This window comes from Pseudophryne corroboree, chromosome 1 (assembly GCF_028390025.1).
Source record: "Pseudophryne corroboree isolate aPseCor3 chromosome 1, aPseCor3.hap2, whole genome shotgun sequence".
Taxonomy (NCBI): Eukaryota; Metazoa; Chordata; class Amphibia; order Anura; family Myobatrachidae; genus Pseudophryne; species Pseudophryne corroboree.
This window is the reverse complement of record NC_086444.1, coordinates 406,377,790-406,396,891: the sequence shown is the minus strand read 5'-3', so window position 1 is coordinate 406,396,891 and position 19,102 is coordinate 406,377,790. Positions and strand designations below refer to the sequence as shown.

At 44.0% G+C, this 19,102-nt stretch overlaps 1 protein-coding gene across 11 annotated transcripts in view; it reads left to right on the top strand.

Annotated features, from left to right (window-relative positions):
• The window catches only part of ACACB (acetyl-CoA carboxylase beta), a 469,976-nt gene that overhangs the window by 311,018 nt on the left and 139,856 nt on the right, over positions 1-19,102 (top strand). For 9 of the 11 annotated variants that reach the window (XM_063913243.1, XM_063913242.1, XM_063913245.1 and 6 more), the window contains 5 exons: positions 874-987; positions 2,912-3,025; positions 3,409-3,498; positions 6,606-6,724; positions 17,247-17,270. In XM_063913243.1, coding sequence (XP_063769313.1) covers positions 874-987; positions 2,912-3,025; positions 3,409-3,498; positions 6,606-6,724; positions 17,247-17,270 — 461 coding nt within the window. The remainder of the gene's footprint in view (positions 1-873; positions 988-2,911; positions 3,026-3,408; positions 3,499-6,605; positions 6,725-17,246; positions 17,271-19,102) is intronic. The other 2 variants (XM_063913244.1, XM_063913246.1) reach the window with 1 other exon arrangement.

Genomic DNA, 19,102 nt, shown 5'->3' with positions numbered 1-19,102 from the left:
TCAGACGGTCGGAACAATTTTTTTTTTTTTGTTCTTTATGATGGGCCTAAGAAGGGTTGGCCAGCCTCTAACCAGTCTTTGACTAGATAGATTAGACATGCCATTCGGCAAGCTTATGTTTCCTGTGGCAAACAGGTTCCAGTTCAGACGGGGGCTCTTACCACCCGATCAGTGGGTGCCTCATGGGCTGCCAGAGGTACTTCCGTTACTCATCTTTGCAGAGCGGCGACGTGGTCCTCAGCCCACACGTTCGCAAAATATTACTAGTTTGATACCTTTGCGTCCGGATACTCTAAGTTCGGACGTTTAGATTTACAGGCCCCTGACAGCACTCCCTCCCTGGGGGATAACTTTGGGACGTCCCCTACTGTCTAAGAAAGCTCCAGTGTCCCCTAGTGGATGAAAGAGAAAAGAGGATTTTGGTACTTACCGATAAATCCATTTCTCTGAATCCTCTAGGGGACACTGGACGCCCGCCTCGGTGCTGTCAAACCTGCTGTGTTCATTGTTCTTGTTCAAACTGTTCGGACAAACAGCGTTAGTTATTCTGTTAAGAGTTTCTTGGATGCTGTTTGGTAGGTTCTACGGTCCGGTTCCTCGCCATGGGCTATAGTGTCATGTCCTATTCTCTCAGTCAAATTTTCCAAACTGAGGGATGTGAAGGGGGAGGAGCCGGCTGTGCAGACAATACTAATTTAGATTGTGCCACACCTCCGGTTGCAAGCTTCACACCCCTACTGTCTAAGAAAGCTCCAGTGTCCCCTAGAGGATTCAGAGAAATGGATTTATCGGTAAGTACCAAAATCCTCTTTTTTTAAATTGTATTGCCTAATGTAAATATTAATACATTACTAATCCTCATTGTTAATGCAGGATCAGCTTTGTGGTCGAGACCCAACTGTAACAGATGAGCTAATGAATATTCTTAATGAACTGACTCAACTAAGCAAGACTGAGCATTCAAAGGTTGCATTGAGGGCTCGGCAGGTAAGACCTGCCATCATATTCTTCTCCTGGCTCTATATAAACTCTATGTAATTCAGTTTTACTTCAATAAACATTATTCTAAATGTATTCTATGACTTATAGTTGACTGGCACCCAGGGGGTTCATAACAACAAGTTATTAAGCCTAAAATAGATCACTTACCCACTGCCACATGCCCACCCAGTGGGTTCTCCTTGTCCGAGGCAGCAGCCATCACAACTGCCCCAGCAATGAAGAGCAGGCTAGCCAGGTTGATGCACAGTCTGCGCCAGAGGACTCCGTTTAACACCCCACCTGCCATAACCAAGAGTGCATTTGCTTGCACAGTCCTGTAGATGAGCAGCTCCTGCCACAGTGCAGACAGTTTCATGTCATTCTTCAGCAGCACCAGATACCACTCCGGTGTCATAACCAAACGGTAACCCTCCCAGGGCACAGAACATGGACACCTTATAGGGGAATGCTGGGGTCACAACCTGCCCCATCTGAGGCTGAAGATATTAATTGGAACAGGTTTGGGTGGGGGGGCCAGTCTTTCATGCCATCTAACAGATTAGAGGAGACAAGCGGCATGGATTGTCTCCATTCCCTCCTTGTCATATCAAAAGTTGTACAGAGGGATAAGGAACAGATGTTTTATCGAATCAGCATGGTGCTTTAGTGGGGGAACACTAGATGTTTTATCGAATCAGCATGGTGCTTTAGTGGGGGAACACTAAAGTCCTGCAGTTTAAACCATAATGATGCCCAACAGACATATGGGGCTGATTCAACTGTGTTAGTAGCTGCGATAATTAATAGGCACCCGACGAAGCAATTCAGTTGTTCCAGGTGTCCGTTAATTATTGTGCGTTGCACCCAAATATACAAGGTTTAGCTGCATATAGCGGCTAAACCCAACTAAAGTACTGGCCGTGACATGAAAAGTGCCATTTGGGTGTCTAAACGCTTTCTGCTCGCCTCCTCAGGAGTTCTGAATTGTAAAGTGATATAGAAGTACTGTCTAATAGCTGTTGTAATTATATATATATAGCTGGGGTGTGGTTCATCAAATCGACAGTATCTAGGTCGACAATGTTTAGGTTGACCACTATAGGTCGACAGTCACTAGGTTGACAGGGATGGAAGGTCGACAGGGTTTATAGGTCGACAGGTCAAAAGGTCGACATGAGGTTTTTGGGGGTTTTTTTGGTGTAGTTTTCTTCGTAGAGTGACGGGGAACCCCAATTGGTGCACCGTGTCCCTTCGCATGGCTCGCTTTGCTCGCCATGCTTCGGGCAAGGTGCCTCGCTTCGCTCGGCACAGATTACCGTTCCAATCGTAGTCCACGTGGATCGTTAAGTATGAAAAAGTACAAAAAAAGAAAAAAATGTGAAAAACTCATGTCGACCTTTTGACCTGTCGACCTAGAAACCCTGTCGACCTAGTGACTGTCGACCTATAGTGGTCGACCTAAACATTGTCGACCTAGACAGTGTCGATCTTCAGACCGGATCCCATATAGCTGTTGTAATGATATATTCTTCTCTAAGGGGGTGATATTTTCTGTAAAGGTAAACCTCTCCTTTTGGAGGAAAAAAGCTATATAAATAAATGTATTATTATTATGTTTACTTGTCAATTCTCATTTAAAAGAGAATGTTCATATGCGCAATGGTTTCACTGCAAACTATTCCTAAAGGTAAAAGAGCCCAAAACAGGGCTGGAATATTAATTCAACATAGAATAGGTAAAAAATAGATGCTGATCATTTCTGAGTATAGTGCACCTTTGCAGCAGTTCAACATAGTGTATGGTAGTAGTTAGTGGCTACTCATTAGAGCCCTTCAGACTGACCATTGGATTGTCTCTCTAGTCATCTGTATAGGAAATATATTTCTTGGAGGCTGTAAGGTGCTATTATTTATTGCATTTCTCACACTAGGTCTTGATCGCCTCTCACCTTCCCTCTTATGAGCTGAGGCACAATCAAGTGGAATCCATTTTCCTTTCTGCCATAGACTTGTATGGACATCAGTTCTGCCCAGAAAACCTAAAGGTCAGTCATGCAGTTATTTTTTCCAAGATGGTAATGGCAATAGGTCAAGATGTGATTTGATTTGTTAATATTATGTATTTTTTTACATAAATAATGGCAATTGCTTGTAATGTTAATGCAAACTTTCTTCTATTAGTACTTTTTTTTGTTTATTTATACTGTTTTTCAAACCATTTGGCAAATGAGGTTTGACTTATTTAAAAGATCAAGTTAAATTGAAAAAGTTATCACTTTTAAAGATAATCTAGCAGAATCCGTTCCAGTAAAAGGGTGTGGTATGAAATTAAAGACTGACCTTTTATTTGGTCACCTTTCCTTCTGATATATATGTTTTGTGCCGCCTCTCATATTCTGTGCTTTAATGCTTATTATTATGTTTCTAGAAACTCATTCTGTCTGAGACCTCAATCTTCGATGTTCTACCAAATTTTTTCTATCATATCAACCAAGTGGTCCGAATGGCTGCCTTGGAGGTAAGGATTTATTTGCCTGGGGTTTGAGGTCTTTTAATATGATCCACTTTTATTTATTTTACTTACTGTATATGTAGTTTACACAACCTACTTATATTGAATGCATTTTAAAGACCAGAAGTCCTTGAAAAAATTGTAGTTGTATTGCAGCTTAATATATTTTGCAGGGCTTGAATCTGTAGTCACCTCAAGTGTATATACGTGTGTGCATGTATAACAGTCCTTCAACACTGTTGGAAAACCATTCCAGGAGACTACCTCATGAAGTTGATTAAGAGAATGCCAAGAGTGTGCAAAGCTGTCATCAAAGCAAATGGGGGATACTTTGAGGAATATAAAATATAAAACATATTTTGATTTGTTTAACACTTTCTTGTTTACAACATAATTCCATATGTGTTCTTTCATAGTTTTGATGACTTCAGTATTAATCTACAATGTAGAAAATAATTAAAATAAATAAAAACCATTGAATGAGAAGGTGTGTCCAAACTATTGACTGGTACTGTGTGTATATATATATATATATATCAACCAAATACTCTCCTTCTGCGCTGTTCTGAGACAAATTAAATACAATAAAGTACGATCTTCCTTGGGGGGGGGGGGCTGCCTATATCACTAAGTCCCTTGTTAGGAGGGACTAAACAGAATGTATGAAAAGAAGAAAAAGAAATTGGCACCCAGAGGTGATTACAACCTATAAATACAGGGAACCCAGTGGGTTTCACAATTATCATTAATTTTAAAACATAAGCATGAACTGTTCTTTCATAAAAAAAAAAAAAAAAATTTAATTAAAATGTACAGAAGTAAAGGAAGTAAAGAAGCATGTCCATCATATTACATAGACAGAATGATGTAATTTCTCTTCGAATTCTCCACCATTGGAGTTGGTAGAGGAATATCGGCAACTTAGTGCAGTATCTTTATTCTTCCTCATATGATATTCAGAGATAACATCAAGTATAACAACCCCTTGATGTTATCTCTGAATATCATATGAGGAAGAATAAAGATACTGCACTAAGTTGCCGATATTCCTCTACCAACTCCAATGGTGGAGTATTCGAAGAGAAATTACATCATTCTGTCTATGTAATATGATGGACATGCTTCTTTACTTCTGTACATTTTAATAAAAATAAAAAAATATAAATACATTTTTTATGAAAGAACAGTTCATGCTTATGTTTTAAAATTAATGATAATTGTGAAACCCACTGGGTTCCCTGTATTCATAGGTTGTAATCACCTCTGGGCGCCAATTTCCCTTTCTTCTTTATATATATATATATATATATATATATATATATATATATATATATATATATACATATATATACCCTTGCAAAACAGTCGGCACTCCCAGGCTCTTAGAGGCAGCGTGCTCCGTGCCAGATCAGGAAACAATACAAACAACTCCAAGAATAAACGGCACTGGAGACAAGAATATTGCACAGCAGAAATTGTATTGAAGGCTACAGCTGTTTCAGGGCATCAGCCCTTTCCTCAGGCCAAATACAAATAAGGACACACAGACATAGAACACTTACCCTGTTAAATACCCCCCGGGACACACTCGCCGCCGCGTCTCCTCCACGCCGTCCCGTTTCCGGGTGTCGAGCCGTCGGATCACTTCCGCCCAGCGCGTCACCGTAACCATGGCAACACAGTACTTACTTGTCAGCCAGGCACAGCCGCTCTCCAACGCGGACCCCCCGCATGCTCTCCCCGTACACAGGTGCCGGATATAGACACGTTCAGCGGGTGCTCCCTATAACACATAAATGGACATATTTTATATACTTTATAAAGATAAAAACAACATCTTATATTGCACACATACAATAAGTAAAGGAACCTATTACATATGGCAAAAAAATGTTATCTCTGAATATCATATGAGGAAGAATAAAGATACTGCACTAAGTTGCCGATATTCCTCTACCAACTCCACTGGTGGAGTATTCGAAGAGAAATTACATCATTCTGTCTATGTAATATGATGGACATGCTTCTTTACTTCTGTACATTTTAATAAAAAAAAAAAAATAAAAATACATTTTTTATGAAAGAACAGTTCATGCTTATGTTTTAAAATTAATGATAATTGTGAAACCCACTGGGTTCCCTGTATTTATAGGTTGTAATCACCTCTGGGCGCCAATTTCCCTTCTTTATATATATATATATATATATATATATATATATATATATATATACATATACACACATACATACAGGGCAGTCGGCACTCAATGAATCAAATGTAGCAGCTAGCCTCCGTGCCACAACCGAAAGTTCAGTGCATCCTACCACAGAAAGGACGGCACTGGAGGCAATAGGTACAGAAATGATATTGTGTATTGAAGCTTCAATACACAATATCATTTCTGTACCTATTGCCTCCAGTGCCGTCCTGTCTGTGGTGTGGTATATATATATATATATATATCTATCTCATACGTCCTAGAGGATGCTGGGGTCCACTTCACGACCATGGGGTATAGACGGTTCCGCAGGAGCCGTCTATACCCCATGAACATGAAGTGGACCCCAGCATCCTCTAAAGACTAGGAGAAAAGGATTTACTGGTAGGTATCAAAATCCTGTTTTTTATATATATATATATATATATATATATATATATGTATATATATATATATATATATATATATATATACACACATACATTCACACATACATACTGTAAGTGTATATATATATATAATATATACACGCACACTGTTACAATATTATTAAGTATAAAACCCCATTCCACGCAAAATGATATTTCCTCCCACATTGGTGACAGTGATGTACACAAGCTTACAATAGTCTGATGCCTGGAGATTTTTGCCAGACCGCAGCGTATTTTACAGGCAGCACCATGTATGATTCAGAGTTTTGTCCATGGTGTATATGTTTCTTTCTGTCTATTTATGTTAAATCATGTGCATCAAGTCTGAATCTATATGGTGGAACAAACATGTCCTTACTATAGTTTTAACTTGGATTTGCTGCATACCACAACACTATAGGACAGGTGTGTTGGGAGACAGGTAATGATGCACCTGAGATCTTACAGTGTTCCTTGATTTTAGGTATATGTGAGGAGGGGGTACATTGCCTATGAATTAAACAGCTTGCAGCACCATCAGCTTTTGGACGGCACATGCGTAGTGGAATTTCAGTTCATGTTACCCACTTCTCATCCAAACAGGTACAGTAATTTACAAACTTGTTTTTCTGATATTACACTTAAGAAAGCTGCAATTTTCTCTGTTTTTTTACTTTTATGGATCATCATGGTCAGACATTATAATGTGATAAGTGAAGTAGTGTAATCCAAATGTTTGTGCTTATCCTGTAGTGTCCGATACCGAGCCCTGAGTGATTCCATATGCCGCTAAACATACATTCTTTATTATCCTACTTGGACAGGGCCACATGGGCCTGGAGCTTAAAAGTTTCAAGTGCCTATTGTGACAAACGCTGTCTCGTTGTAATGGGTGTAGCCAGTGTAATGTGGGCATGGTCAGAGTGGGAATACCATCTGAACTGCCCCTAATGCCGGGATAAGCATGTGGAATGTGCAGCTGCTGCCATTTCGGCCATTTTGACACTTGGAGACACTGCGGCGCTGATGAAATTGGAGTTAGTCATTTACTGTGCTTAGGGACTTCTAAAACTGCAAGAAATAAACAGGCAGCCAAGTGTCAGAAGTGGGTAGCCAGGCATAATCATCTTGATAGACCTATTTCTGTATGGAGGGTTGGGGCTACAGTCCCATTAACTCCATTATAAATCCAGCCCTGCATTTGGAAACATTTCACTCTGTTGATATAGAGTCTCTTTCAGGACATTGGCACCTTAAAAACAATAAGTGTGAAATCCATCCATATACTCATTCTGCTGAGGTGCCAACTGGACTAAGCAGCTTTGGTGGGCAGTCACATGGTCCTTGGTCTATACTTGTTCTATCTTATAAATTTGATATTTGTGTAGCTATAGAAACTTGTTTTTGCATAAGGTGGTGCTCTGTGAGTAGACCCTCATGGTGGGGTAGCTATGGTATGTTCCATGGGCCAAGAGTACACCAATGGGATAATTGTTTCTTCTATTTGACGTTTTCCAAGATTAATCTTTTTTTTCAGAGAGATGTTGTTTTTCTCTCTCTATTTTTGTTACTTCTCTGTTGTTGCCATGCAGAACTTGGTTGGAAAATAAACGATTGATGAGGTAACACTTTACAATAATTTAAGTATTAGTGTTATAAAGGAAACTCTTTATCACGAGAGTCTAGTATTCCCCAGTGACATCAGAGAAAATGGTTTAATGTAAGTAGAAATACAGTTTCTCCTTCATCCACTAGGGGCCACTGGAGCGTAGTTACAATGGGGATATAGTAGGCAGTAATTGGGAGCTGGCACTTTAAAAATACTGTAGTTGCAGAACGCATGTTACAAGTAGGGATGAACGGGTTTGGTTCCTTGGTTTCTGACTCATTTGTGCAATACTGTAACCACAGTGTGTGATATAAAAAAAACCTCTACATATTTCTGACTCATTTGTGCAACGCGGTCGGTGAAGGTCAACCGCAGTGTGTAATTATTACATATATATTACTGACTCCTCTCTGTGCAACCTTTTAACCTAAACTGGATAAAAACTATATTGTGAGCTGTGAGGTGTTCAGAATAGACTGGAAATTAATGTTATTGAGGTTAATAATACTGTAGGAACAAAAACACCCCCAAATTCTGTTATTTCTCTAACGTCCTAGTGGATGCTGGGGACTCCGTAAGGACCATGGGGAATAGCGGGCTCCGCAGGAGACTGGGCACTCTAAAGAAAGATTTAGTACTTTCTGGTGTGCATTGGCTCCTCCCTCTATGCCCCTGCTCCAGACCTCAGTTAGAATCTGTGCCCGGCCAGAGCTGGGTGCTCCTAGTGGGCTCTCCTGAGCTTGCTAGAAAAGAAAGTATTTTGTTAGGTTTTTTATTTTCAGAGAGCTTCTGCTGGCAACAGACTCTCTGCTACGAGGGACTGAGGTGAGAGAAGCAAACCTACTCACGGCAGCTAGGTAGCGCTTCTTAGGCTACTGGACACCATTAGCTCCAGAGGGATCGAACACAGGTACCTAACCTTGATCGTCCGTTCCCGGAGCCGCGCCGCCGTCCCCCTCGCAGAGCCAGAAGAACAGAAGCAGCAGAAGCATGAAGACATCGAAATCGGCAGCAGAAGACTCCTGTCTTCACTTAAGGTAGTGCACAGCACTGCAGCTGTGCGCCATTGCTCCCACAGCACACCGCACACCCTGGTCACTGTAGGGTGCAGGGCGCAGGGGGGGGCGCCCTGGGCAGCAATTAAGTACCCTTTTGGCAAAAAGAGACATATATACAGTCTGGGACTGTATATATGCCCGAGCCCCCGCCATTTTTTACACATTAAAGCGGGACAGAAGCCCACCGCTGAGGGGGCGGGGCCTTCTTCCTCAGCACACCAGCGCCATTTTCTCTTCACAGCTCCGCTGGAAGGACGCTCCCCAGGCTCTCCCCTGCAGTATACAGGTGCATTAAAGGGTAAAAAAGAGAGGGGGGGGGGGACATAAATTTAGGCGCAAAATATATATTAACAGCAGCTACAGGGTAAACACTAAGGTACAGTGTAATCCCTGGGTTATATAGCGCTGGGGTGTGTGCTGGCATACTCTCTCTCTGTCTCCCCAAAAGCCTTTGTGGAGTCCTGTCCTCAGTCAGAGCATTCCCTGTGTGTGTGCTGTTTGTCGGTACGCCTGTGTCGACATGTTTGATGAGGAAGGATACGTGGACGCAGAACAAGTGCAGCTGAGTGTGGTGTCGCCGCCGACGGTGCCGACACCTGATTGGATGGATATGTGGAAGGTGTTAAATGATAATGTAAACTCCTTGCATAACAGATTGGATAAAACTGTAACCGTGGGACAGTCAGGGTCTCAACCCATGCCTGATCCTACAGCGCAGAGGCCGTCAGGGTCTCAAAAGCGCACACTATCCCAGATAGTTGACACAGATGTCGACACGGAATCTGACTCCAGTGTCGATGACGAGGAGGCAAAGTTGCAGCCTAAAATGACTAAAGCCATCCGCTACATGATTGTAGCAATGAAGGATGTATTACACATTTCTGAGGAAAATCCTGTCCCTGACAAGAGGATTTATATGTATGGGGAGAAAAAGCATGAAGTGACTTTTCCCCCTTCACATGAATTAAATGAATTATGTGAAAAAACGTGGGATTCCCCTGACAGGAAGGTGATAGTTTCCAAGAGATTACTTATGGCGTATCCTTTCCCGCCAACGGACAGGTTACGCTGGGAATCCTCCCCTAGGGTAGACAAGGCGTTGACACGCTTGTCTAAGAAGGTGGCCCTGCCGTCTCCGGATACGGCCGCCCTAAAGGATCCTGCGGATAGAAAGCAGGAAGCTATCCTGAAGTCTGTTTATACACATTCTGGCACACTGCTGAGGCCAGCAATTGCTTCGGCCTGGATGTGTAGTGCGGTAGCTGCATGGACGGATACTCTGTCTGAGGAGTTAGATACCCTGGACAGGGACACTGTTCTTCTGACCCTGGCACATATCAAGGACGCGGTCCTATATATGCGGGATGCCCAGAGGGACATTTGCCTGCTGGGCTCTAGAGTTAACGCAATGTCCATTTCTGCCAGAAGGGTCTTATGGACTCGGCAATGGACAGGGGATACCGACTCTAAAAAACACATGGAGGTTTTACCTTATAAGGGTGAGGAATTGTTTGGGGACGGTATCTCGGACCTAGTTTCCACAGCTACGGCTGGGAAGTCAAATTTCTTGCCTTATGTCCCTTCACAACCTAAGAAAGCACCGTATTACCAAATGCAGTCCTTTCGTTCTCAGAGGAGCAAGAAGGTCAGAGGTGCGTCCTTTCTTGCCAGAGGCAGGGGTAGAGGAAAAAAGCTGCACCATGCAGCTAGTTCCCAGGAACAAAAGTCTTCCCCGGCTTCCACTAAATCCACCGCATGACGCTGGGGCTCCACAGGCGGAGCTAGGAGCCGTGGGGGCGCGTCTCCGACATTTCAGCCACCAGTGGGTTCGCTCACAGGTGGATCCTTGGGCTATACAAATTGTGTCTCAGGGATACAAGCTGGAATTCGAGGTGATGCCCCCTCACCGTTACCTAAAATCGGCCTTACCAACTTCCCCCATGGAAAGGGAGATAGTGTTGGAGGCAATTCACAAACTTTTTCTCCAGCAGGTGGTGGTAGAGGTTCCCCCCCTTCAACGGGGAAGGGGCTACTATTCCACTATGTTTGTGGTACCGAAACCGGACGGTTCGGTCAGACCCATTTTAAATTTAAAATCCCTGAACATTTATCTGAAGAAATTCAAGTTCAAAATGGAATCGCTCAGAGCGGTCATTGCAAGCCTGGAGGAAGGGGATTTTATGGTGTCTCTGGACATCAAGGATGCTTACTTGCATGTCCCCATTTATCCGCCTCATCAGGAGTACCTCAGGTTTGTGGTACGGGACTGTCATTACCAATTCCAGACGTTGCCGTTTGGCCTGTCCATGACACCGAGAGTTTTTACCAAGGTGATGGCGGAAATGATGGTGCTCCTTCGGAAGCAAGGGGTTACAATTATCCCATACTTGGACGATCTCCTCATAAAGGCGAGGTCCAGGGAGCAGTTGCTGATCAGCGTAGCACACTCTCAGGAAGTGTTGCGTCAGCACGGCTGGATTCTGAACATTCCAAAGTCGCAGCTGATTCCTGCGACGCGTCTGCCCTTCCTGGGCATGATTCTGGAAACAGACCAGAAGAAGGTGTTTCTCCCGGAGGAGAAGGCTCAGGAGCTCGTGACTCTGGTCAGAGACCTCCTAAAGCCAAAACAGGTGTCGGTGCATCGCTGCACACGAGTCCTGGGAAAGATGGTGGCGTCATACGAAGCCATTCCCTTCGGCAGGTTCCATGCAAGGATCTTTCAGTGGGATCTGCTGGACAAGTGGTCCGGATCGCATCTTCAGATGCATCGGATGATCACCCTGTCCCCCAGGGCCAGGGTGTCTCTTCTGTGGTGGCTACAAGGTGCTCACCTCCTTGAGGGCCGCAGATTCGGCATACAGGACTGGGTCCTGGTGACCACGGATGCAAGCCTCCGAGGGTGGGGGGCAGTCACTCAAGGAAGAAACTTCCAAGGGTTGTGGTCAAGTCAGGAGACTTGTCTGCACATCAATATCCTGGAACTAAGGGCCATATACAACGCCCTGAGTCAAGCGGAGCCTCTGCTTCGAAACCAACCAGTGCTGATTCAGTCAGACAACATCACGGCAGTGGACCATGTAAACCGCCAGGGCGGCACAAGAAGCAGGGTGGCAATGGCAGAAGCCACCAGGATTCTTCGTTGGGCGGAGAATCACGTACTAGCACTGTCAGCAGTGTTCATTCCGGGAGTGGACAACTGGGAAGCAGACTTCCTCAGCAGGCACGACCTCCACCCGGGAGAGTGGGGACTTCATCACAAAGTCTTCACGCAGATTGCAAATCGATGGGAACTGCCACAGGTGGACATGATGGCGTCCCGTCTCAACAAAAAGCTAAAAAGATATTGCGCCAGGTCAAGGGACCCTCAGGCGATAGCTGTGGACGCACTAGTAACACCGTGGGTTTTCCAGTAGGTCTATGTGTTTCCTCCTCTTCCTCTCATACCAAAGGTGCTGAGAATTGTAAGAAAAAGAGGAGTGAGAACAATACTCATTGTTCCGGATTGGCCAAGAAGGACTTGGTACCCGGAATTGCAAGAAATGCTCACAGAGGACCCATGGCCTCTGCCTCTCAGACAGGACCTGTTACAACAAGGGCCTTGTCTGTTCCAAGACTTACCGCAGCTGCGTTTGGCGGCATGGCGGTTGAACACCGGATCCTAGCAGAAAAGGGCATTCCGGAAGCAGTTATTCCTACGCTGATAAAGGCTAGGAATGACGTGACAGCAAAACATTATCACCGTATATGGCGAAAATATGTTGCTTGGTGTGAGGCGAGGAAGGCCCCTACAGAGGAATTCCAGCTGGGTCGATTCCTGCACTTCCTACAGTCAGGTGTGACTATGGGCCTAAAATTAGGGTCCATAAAGGTCCAGATTTCGGCCCTATCCATTTTCTTTCAAAAAGAACTGGCTTCACTGCCTGAGGTTCAGACGTTTGTTAAGGGAGTGCTGCATATTCAGCCCCCTTTTGTGCCACCGGTGGCACCTTGGGATCTTAACGTGGTCTTGGCTTTCCTGAAATCCCACTGGTTTGAGCCACTTAAGGCAGTGGAGCTAAAGTATCTCACGTGGAAAGTGGTCATGCTGTTGGCCCTAGCCTCAGCTAGGCGTGTGTCAGAATTGGCGGCTTTGTCATGTAAAAGCCCCTATCTGGTTTTCCATATGGACAGGGCAGAATTGCGAACTCGTCCGCAGTTTCTGCCAAAGGTGGTGTCATCTTTTCATCTGAACCAACCCATTGTGGTGCCTGCGGCTACTCGTGACTTGGAGGATTCCAAGTTGCTTGATGTAGTCAGGGCTTTGAAGATCTATGTTGCCAGGACGGCTGGAGTCAGGAAAACTGACTCGCTGTTTATCCTGTATGCATCCAACAAGCTGGGTGCTCCTGCTTCAAAGCAAACCATTGCTCGCTGGATCTGTAACACGATTCAGCAGGCTCATTCTGCGGCTGGATTGCCGCATCCAAAATCAGTAAAAGCCCATTCCACAAGGAAGGTGGGCTCTTCTTGGGCGGCTGCCGGAGGGGTCTCGGCATTACAACTTTGCCGAGCTGCTACTTGGTCGGGTTCAAACACATTTGCAAAGTTCTACAAGTTTGATACCCTGGCTGAGGAGGACCTGGTGTTTGCCCATTCGGTGCTGCAGAGTCATCCGCACTCTCCCGCCCGTTTGGGAGCTTTGGTATAATCCCCATGGTCCTTACGGAGTCCCCAGCATCCACTAGGACGTTAGAGAAAATAAGAATTTACTCACCGGTAATTCTATTTCTCGTAGTCCGTAGTGGATGCTGGGCGCCCGTCCCAAGTGCGGACTTTCTGCAATACTTGTATATAGTTATTGCTTAACAAAGGGTTATGGTTATGTAGCATCGGTTGAGTGATGCTCAGTTGTTGTTCATACTGTTAACTGGGTATGGTTATCACAAGTTGTACAGTGTGATTGGTGTGGCTGGTATGAGTCTTACCCTGGATTCCAAAATCCTTTCCTTGTAATGTCAGCTCTTCCGGGCACAGTTTCCTTAACTGAGGTCTGGAGGAGGGGCATAGAGGGAGGAGCCAGTGCACACCAGATAGTACTAAATCTTTCTTTAGAGTGCCCAGTCTCCTGCGGAGCCCGCTATTCCCCATGGTCCTTACGGAGTCCCCAGCGTCCACTATGGACTACGAGAAATAGAATTACCGGTGAGTAAATTCTTATTTTTAGCTGTGTTTATGATTTTTTCAAAAAAATAAAGATCCAAAACCCGCAAGGGCGGTTTTGGCAAAACCAATACAGATCCAAAACACGAAGGAGATCCAGATCCAAACACAAAACCCGAAAAATGGCCCGGCGCACACCCCAGAAATGAATAAGAAATTTAATTGGAAGATCTATAATTATTTTCTCTTTCATCCTATCTGGTATATCCGGGGATGTAAAGGTGCCAAAGCAAGAGCAGGCACATAACTTGTTTGTTAAACTTGCTCCTGTGTCCCCCAGATCAATTTTAATAGTAAGTGCAAAATAAATCCTCTCGTTAATTGGAAATTATTTATATGTACATTTTTATGTTTTTTCTTACTAAATTATAACAGTGAGTGTGGTTCCAATTATTGTAAAATCCATTGATTTTACTTCTTGGCAGCATCTCGTACTCCAAATTTAGTCTCTTTATATTAAAGTAAATGTTATTTGTTTTCTTTTTAAGCATAATTTTAGGTTGCAGCCACTTTCCGTTGCAACTCTTCGTCTTCTGATGACATTATAGAGTGCAGTCAGAGTGTGCTGAGAATTGGCATTTTGCAACGGGTTACCTAACTTTGGTGTGCAACATAACCTGGTATGAAATACATGTTTCAAACAAAACATAGTTAACCCTTTTAGCCTCACCCTGTTAGCATTCTGTAGTTAAATATTTTAGAAATTAGATGTACATTCATACACCAACATACAGGGCAGAGGGATGTGGTTATGTGACTGGTGGTCGGTAGACCGCTGGTCAAAATACAGACGCCAGGGTCCCGCACACTTAATAGCACGGTGGCTGGTATGCCGACCAACAGGGACTATTCCCACTCGTAGGTTTCCACGACATTCATAGAGTTATAATAGGACCTGTGGTGAGCGCAGCGAGCCACAGAGCCGACTACGTTGTGAGCGCAGCGTGCCCGCAAGGGGCTTCATTTTGCTCGCCTCCCCCCCCCCCTGCCAGCCATCTCAAAGCCAGGATCCCGCCATCGGTATGGTGACCGGCAATCTCCTGACCGCTAGTCACCCATACCCAACCCCAGGGCAGCATGCATATGCTTAGACAATAAAACCATTAATCACCAGTGCATTACATAGATATGTGTGTGTGCAGAATTTTGAATGCAAATAAATGATTAATGTAAATGTTGCCATACATAAGTTATACACGTTAACCTACTTATCCCCAGTTACAAAATAATACACTCTTGGAACCTTTTATATTGATCATACCAGCATTCCCTCCTTATTACTACTAATATTATACCAGCTCTGTGACCCACAGCATTTATTACACCAGCACTGTGCTGATACCAGCAATATGCCCAGATCAGCATTGCCTCATTGATACACAGCACTATCTTAACATATGGGCTTGCTGGCCAGCTGCCCAGGGCCATAAGAATTTAGGGGCATTCAAGCAGGGGCAGGTTGGTGCCTCCGGAGCTTTTTGGGAGGTAAGTAGAGTGCTACTCTGATTTGTAAATTACTCATAATCATAGTGGCTAGACAGCATTATCTACCTGCCTCCCAGCCTGCAGCCAGACTGTTAAAGGCTGTCAGCGTGCTGATTGGTGGATGGCTGGAAGCATGTGGAGAGACAGCGCAGGATTGTAGGAGGGGTAAGTAATGATTTTTTATTTATTTATAACTGTGAATGGGTGCGAGGGACCCCAGTACATTGCTTTGCCCAGGGCCTACAGTGCTGTTAAGATGGCTCCCGTACCTTGCAAAGAAATAAGGTTCAAATAAGGTTTGAGGGGGAAAAAAAAGGGGAAGACTAGATATGGCAAGTGGTTCTTATCTGCTGTCAAATTCTATGTTTCTATAGCCCTGCACACATTTCTTCTATACTTACCTTTCTGGTGTCAATCGGTGTCCGTGTGTGGGCCCCCTCATCTCTCCGTCCCATAGCCGTCAGAGTCTCTAGCGCTCAGAGCGCTAACAGCGCTGCTGACTATGGTACAGAGAGGAGGGAGCCCACACACGGAGACTGCACACGGGTCCCCTCCACTTTAGATACGCCGCTGGTGTAAGTTATATATGAGAGTGTGACAGTGTGTGTATATTGTGTATGAGAGTGTGACAGTGTATGTATATTGTGTATGAGAGTGTGACAGTGTATGTATATTGTGTATGAGAGTGTGACAGTGTGTGTATATTATAGGCTTACTGTTCAGCCTCTCACTAAGCTACGGTACTTGAAGCAAATTTGAAGCCTACAGTATAACCACCTTTTACTTTTCAATAATCCTTTCAGAAGCGATGTCTGAAGAATGGTGTTTATTATTTAGTAAAAGGAATCCTAAAAGTATGTGAAACAATGAGATGATGTAACACAGTTGTGATGAAAGTGGTAAAACTGTGAATAAAATAATAAGATGCAATTACAATATGCATGTGAAAAGAGCAGACAAGCATATACAGTACATGTGACATAACTGGTATTACTGTACATGTATAAATTGCAGTGCTACCAATATAGCTAGCATGCCTGACTGACTAAACAAGCCTTTGATGACACATATAAGCCACTGACTCACCATCTAATACGATAGCCAGGTGGATGATGAGTAACTATTCTGTCTGTGTCCATGTGTGAATAGAAAATGGCTACTCACAGCTCCCTTGACCCAGCATGCATAGCTAACTTAGCTACAACAAGTTAGAAGGGACAAAAGAGAACAGACAACTTTAATATTTTCTGTGTATCACATGTGCACTTTAAAAAAACCCACGCAAGTTGCGAGTGAAACAAAAAAGCAACTATAGACGCCAGAACTAGGTGAGGGCGGGGAAGGTTTGCTTGCACCTCCCCATCCCCCAAACATTTGAGAGGCATAAGTCAAAGTACTGGGTTGCAGGGCCCAGTGCAGCCACCCTGTAGGGTTACCATGGCCAGCGTCAGGAAAGGAAATAATCCCCTATCTGGCTGCTCCTCCCTCCCCACAGCTCTTCTCCGCCTACCTACAGGGCCTTCCTCTCACTGCATCCAGCTCTAACCCCTACAGTGTGTGGGTAGTTACAGTGGGCTGGCCTCTCCTCTGTATGTTCCTTAGTATGTTGATTTTTCTTGTAAAGGCCATTCGATCTACAGGTATGTGGAGCAAGGAGAAAGTCATGCTGTAGTTGGAAATTCAAGGTGTAGATACTTACTTTAAATAATGTAGCATTACTGACTGGACTTCCTTGTGACACTCATTGTCCTGTTATTTGCCCATTTAATTACAGAGAGATCAGCCCAACACTGAGCAGGTATGAGTGCAGAATTCTTTTTTCATAGCATGTAAAATATTTAAATTCCTACTGTAGTTCAATTTCTTCCAATGCCGCTGTCATTGTGCTTTCAGCTCTTGCTTTAAAGCCGTCCTTAGCCAGTTGCCAGAGTGCTTTAACAGTGCACCTTTTATTTACTTTCATCCTGTCCGTTCTTTACGTGAAAGTAATGTGATGCTAACTCTGATCTTTGCTCCCTATACTTGCTAATAAAATTAATTCCTTCTCTGCCATAAAGAGCTGCTGTTTACTGAGAATTCTGGAAGTCAACTGCTTATACAGACTCAACAATTTGGGCAAAGTAGCCCCAACCATTTAAAAAATGTTTCTAAAGTTGCCAGTTTTTATCCATTGCCACAGTGCATGGTACATGATTGCCAGTCTGTGCTCTGTAGCAATACAGTGATGGTTTAACTACAAATCTCTCATTAAGCATGATCCTTAATTCCCATTCACACAGGCAAAACTAGTGCTATTGTTGAGGGCTGTAATGTAAGGACTGTCTGTTATGAGATCACTGCTACAGGATCCACCCATTGTGGTCAGATGATAGTTGTATTTTGGCTGTTCTGTTTTAGTAAACTTACAGAATGATTACCAATCCCAATTTACTTTCTAACTTTTTCAATATTATGGGGCTGATGCTGAGTTGCATGCAACTCTATTTTGCGGAAGGATCTCACGTTTTTTTGGAGCACTGTGCATGTGTCCGAATCGGGCATATGTAACCAGGAGCAACGGCAGGTGATTCACTTGTGGCTGAATGGGTGTAATTGGGCAGCAGCATAACGTTTGCCTATATGTCCAATGGGCATGTCTGTTAAATGTACACAGATAAATCCATCTGATTGCGGATGGATCTCTTGCAACAAGCCTAACGCTGATGCAAATGCACCCTGGTAGTAATGAAGATATTGCTGTAACCAGATGGATAGGGGCAGGGCAGATGTATAGATGGGGTTCAGTATAATTTGCTGGCATTTGGGATCCCGGCGGTGATAATACCGATGCCAGAATCCCGATGAATGAAATACCGGCTGGGGTGAGTATGGCCTATACTTCCCTACACCCTAACCCACTCTTCCCACAGCCTATCCTTAACCTCCCCCCTTAGTACCTAACCCTAAACTCCCTCTGGTGGGGCCTAAACCCCCCCTCCCCCCCAGCCTACCACTAACGCTCCCAGGTGGTGCCTAACCCTAAACCCTCCCCCTCCTCTCAGCCTAACCCTAACATCTCCCGTGCTGCAGTCTAACCCTAACCCCCCCAGATAGCGGCTAAACTACCCCCCTCCCAGTTCGAAACCTAACCTGCGCTATACTTAATACGCTCAGGATTCTGGCATCAGTGTTCTGACGTTTTAAGAATTCCGACATCCGCATTCTGATGGGTGTTGGGATTCCAACTGGCAGGATCCCGACAGCCGGCATATTAACTGCATCACGTATAGAGGTGTGCAGTGCTGTATACTGTATGGGAGAGTATCCCCATTTAGATTGGTGCACGCAATGCGGCTGCACTAGTGGTCGACTTGCATGCAAATCTTCATCATCCCTTATATATGTTTCAGCAGCTCAGCAGTCCTTTATTGGACCAGTAATGAAGGACCAAAGTTTTTAGTTTTAAATACAAATTGCTCTAGTATGAAAAATGCATTTGTAATGCTTATAAAATGCTCTGCAGCTTAATAAAAGTATTTGTCTTGTTTGAAATTTATGTCTGCTAATAAACAAAACTTTTTGTTATACAAAATAATTTAAAGAGAGCAGTTTGTGTTTTACATTTTTCTTTTCCATATCAACCGCCATGAT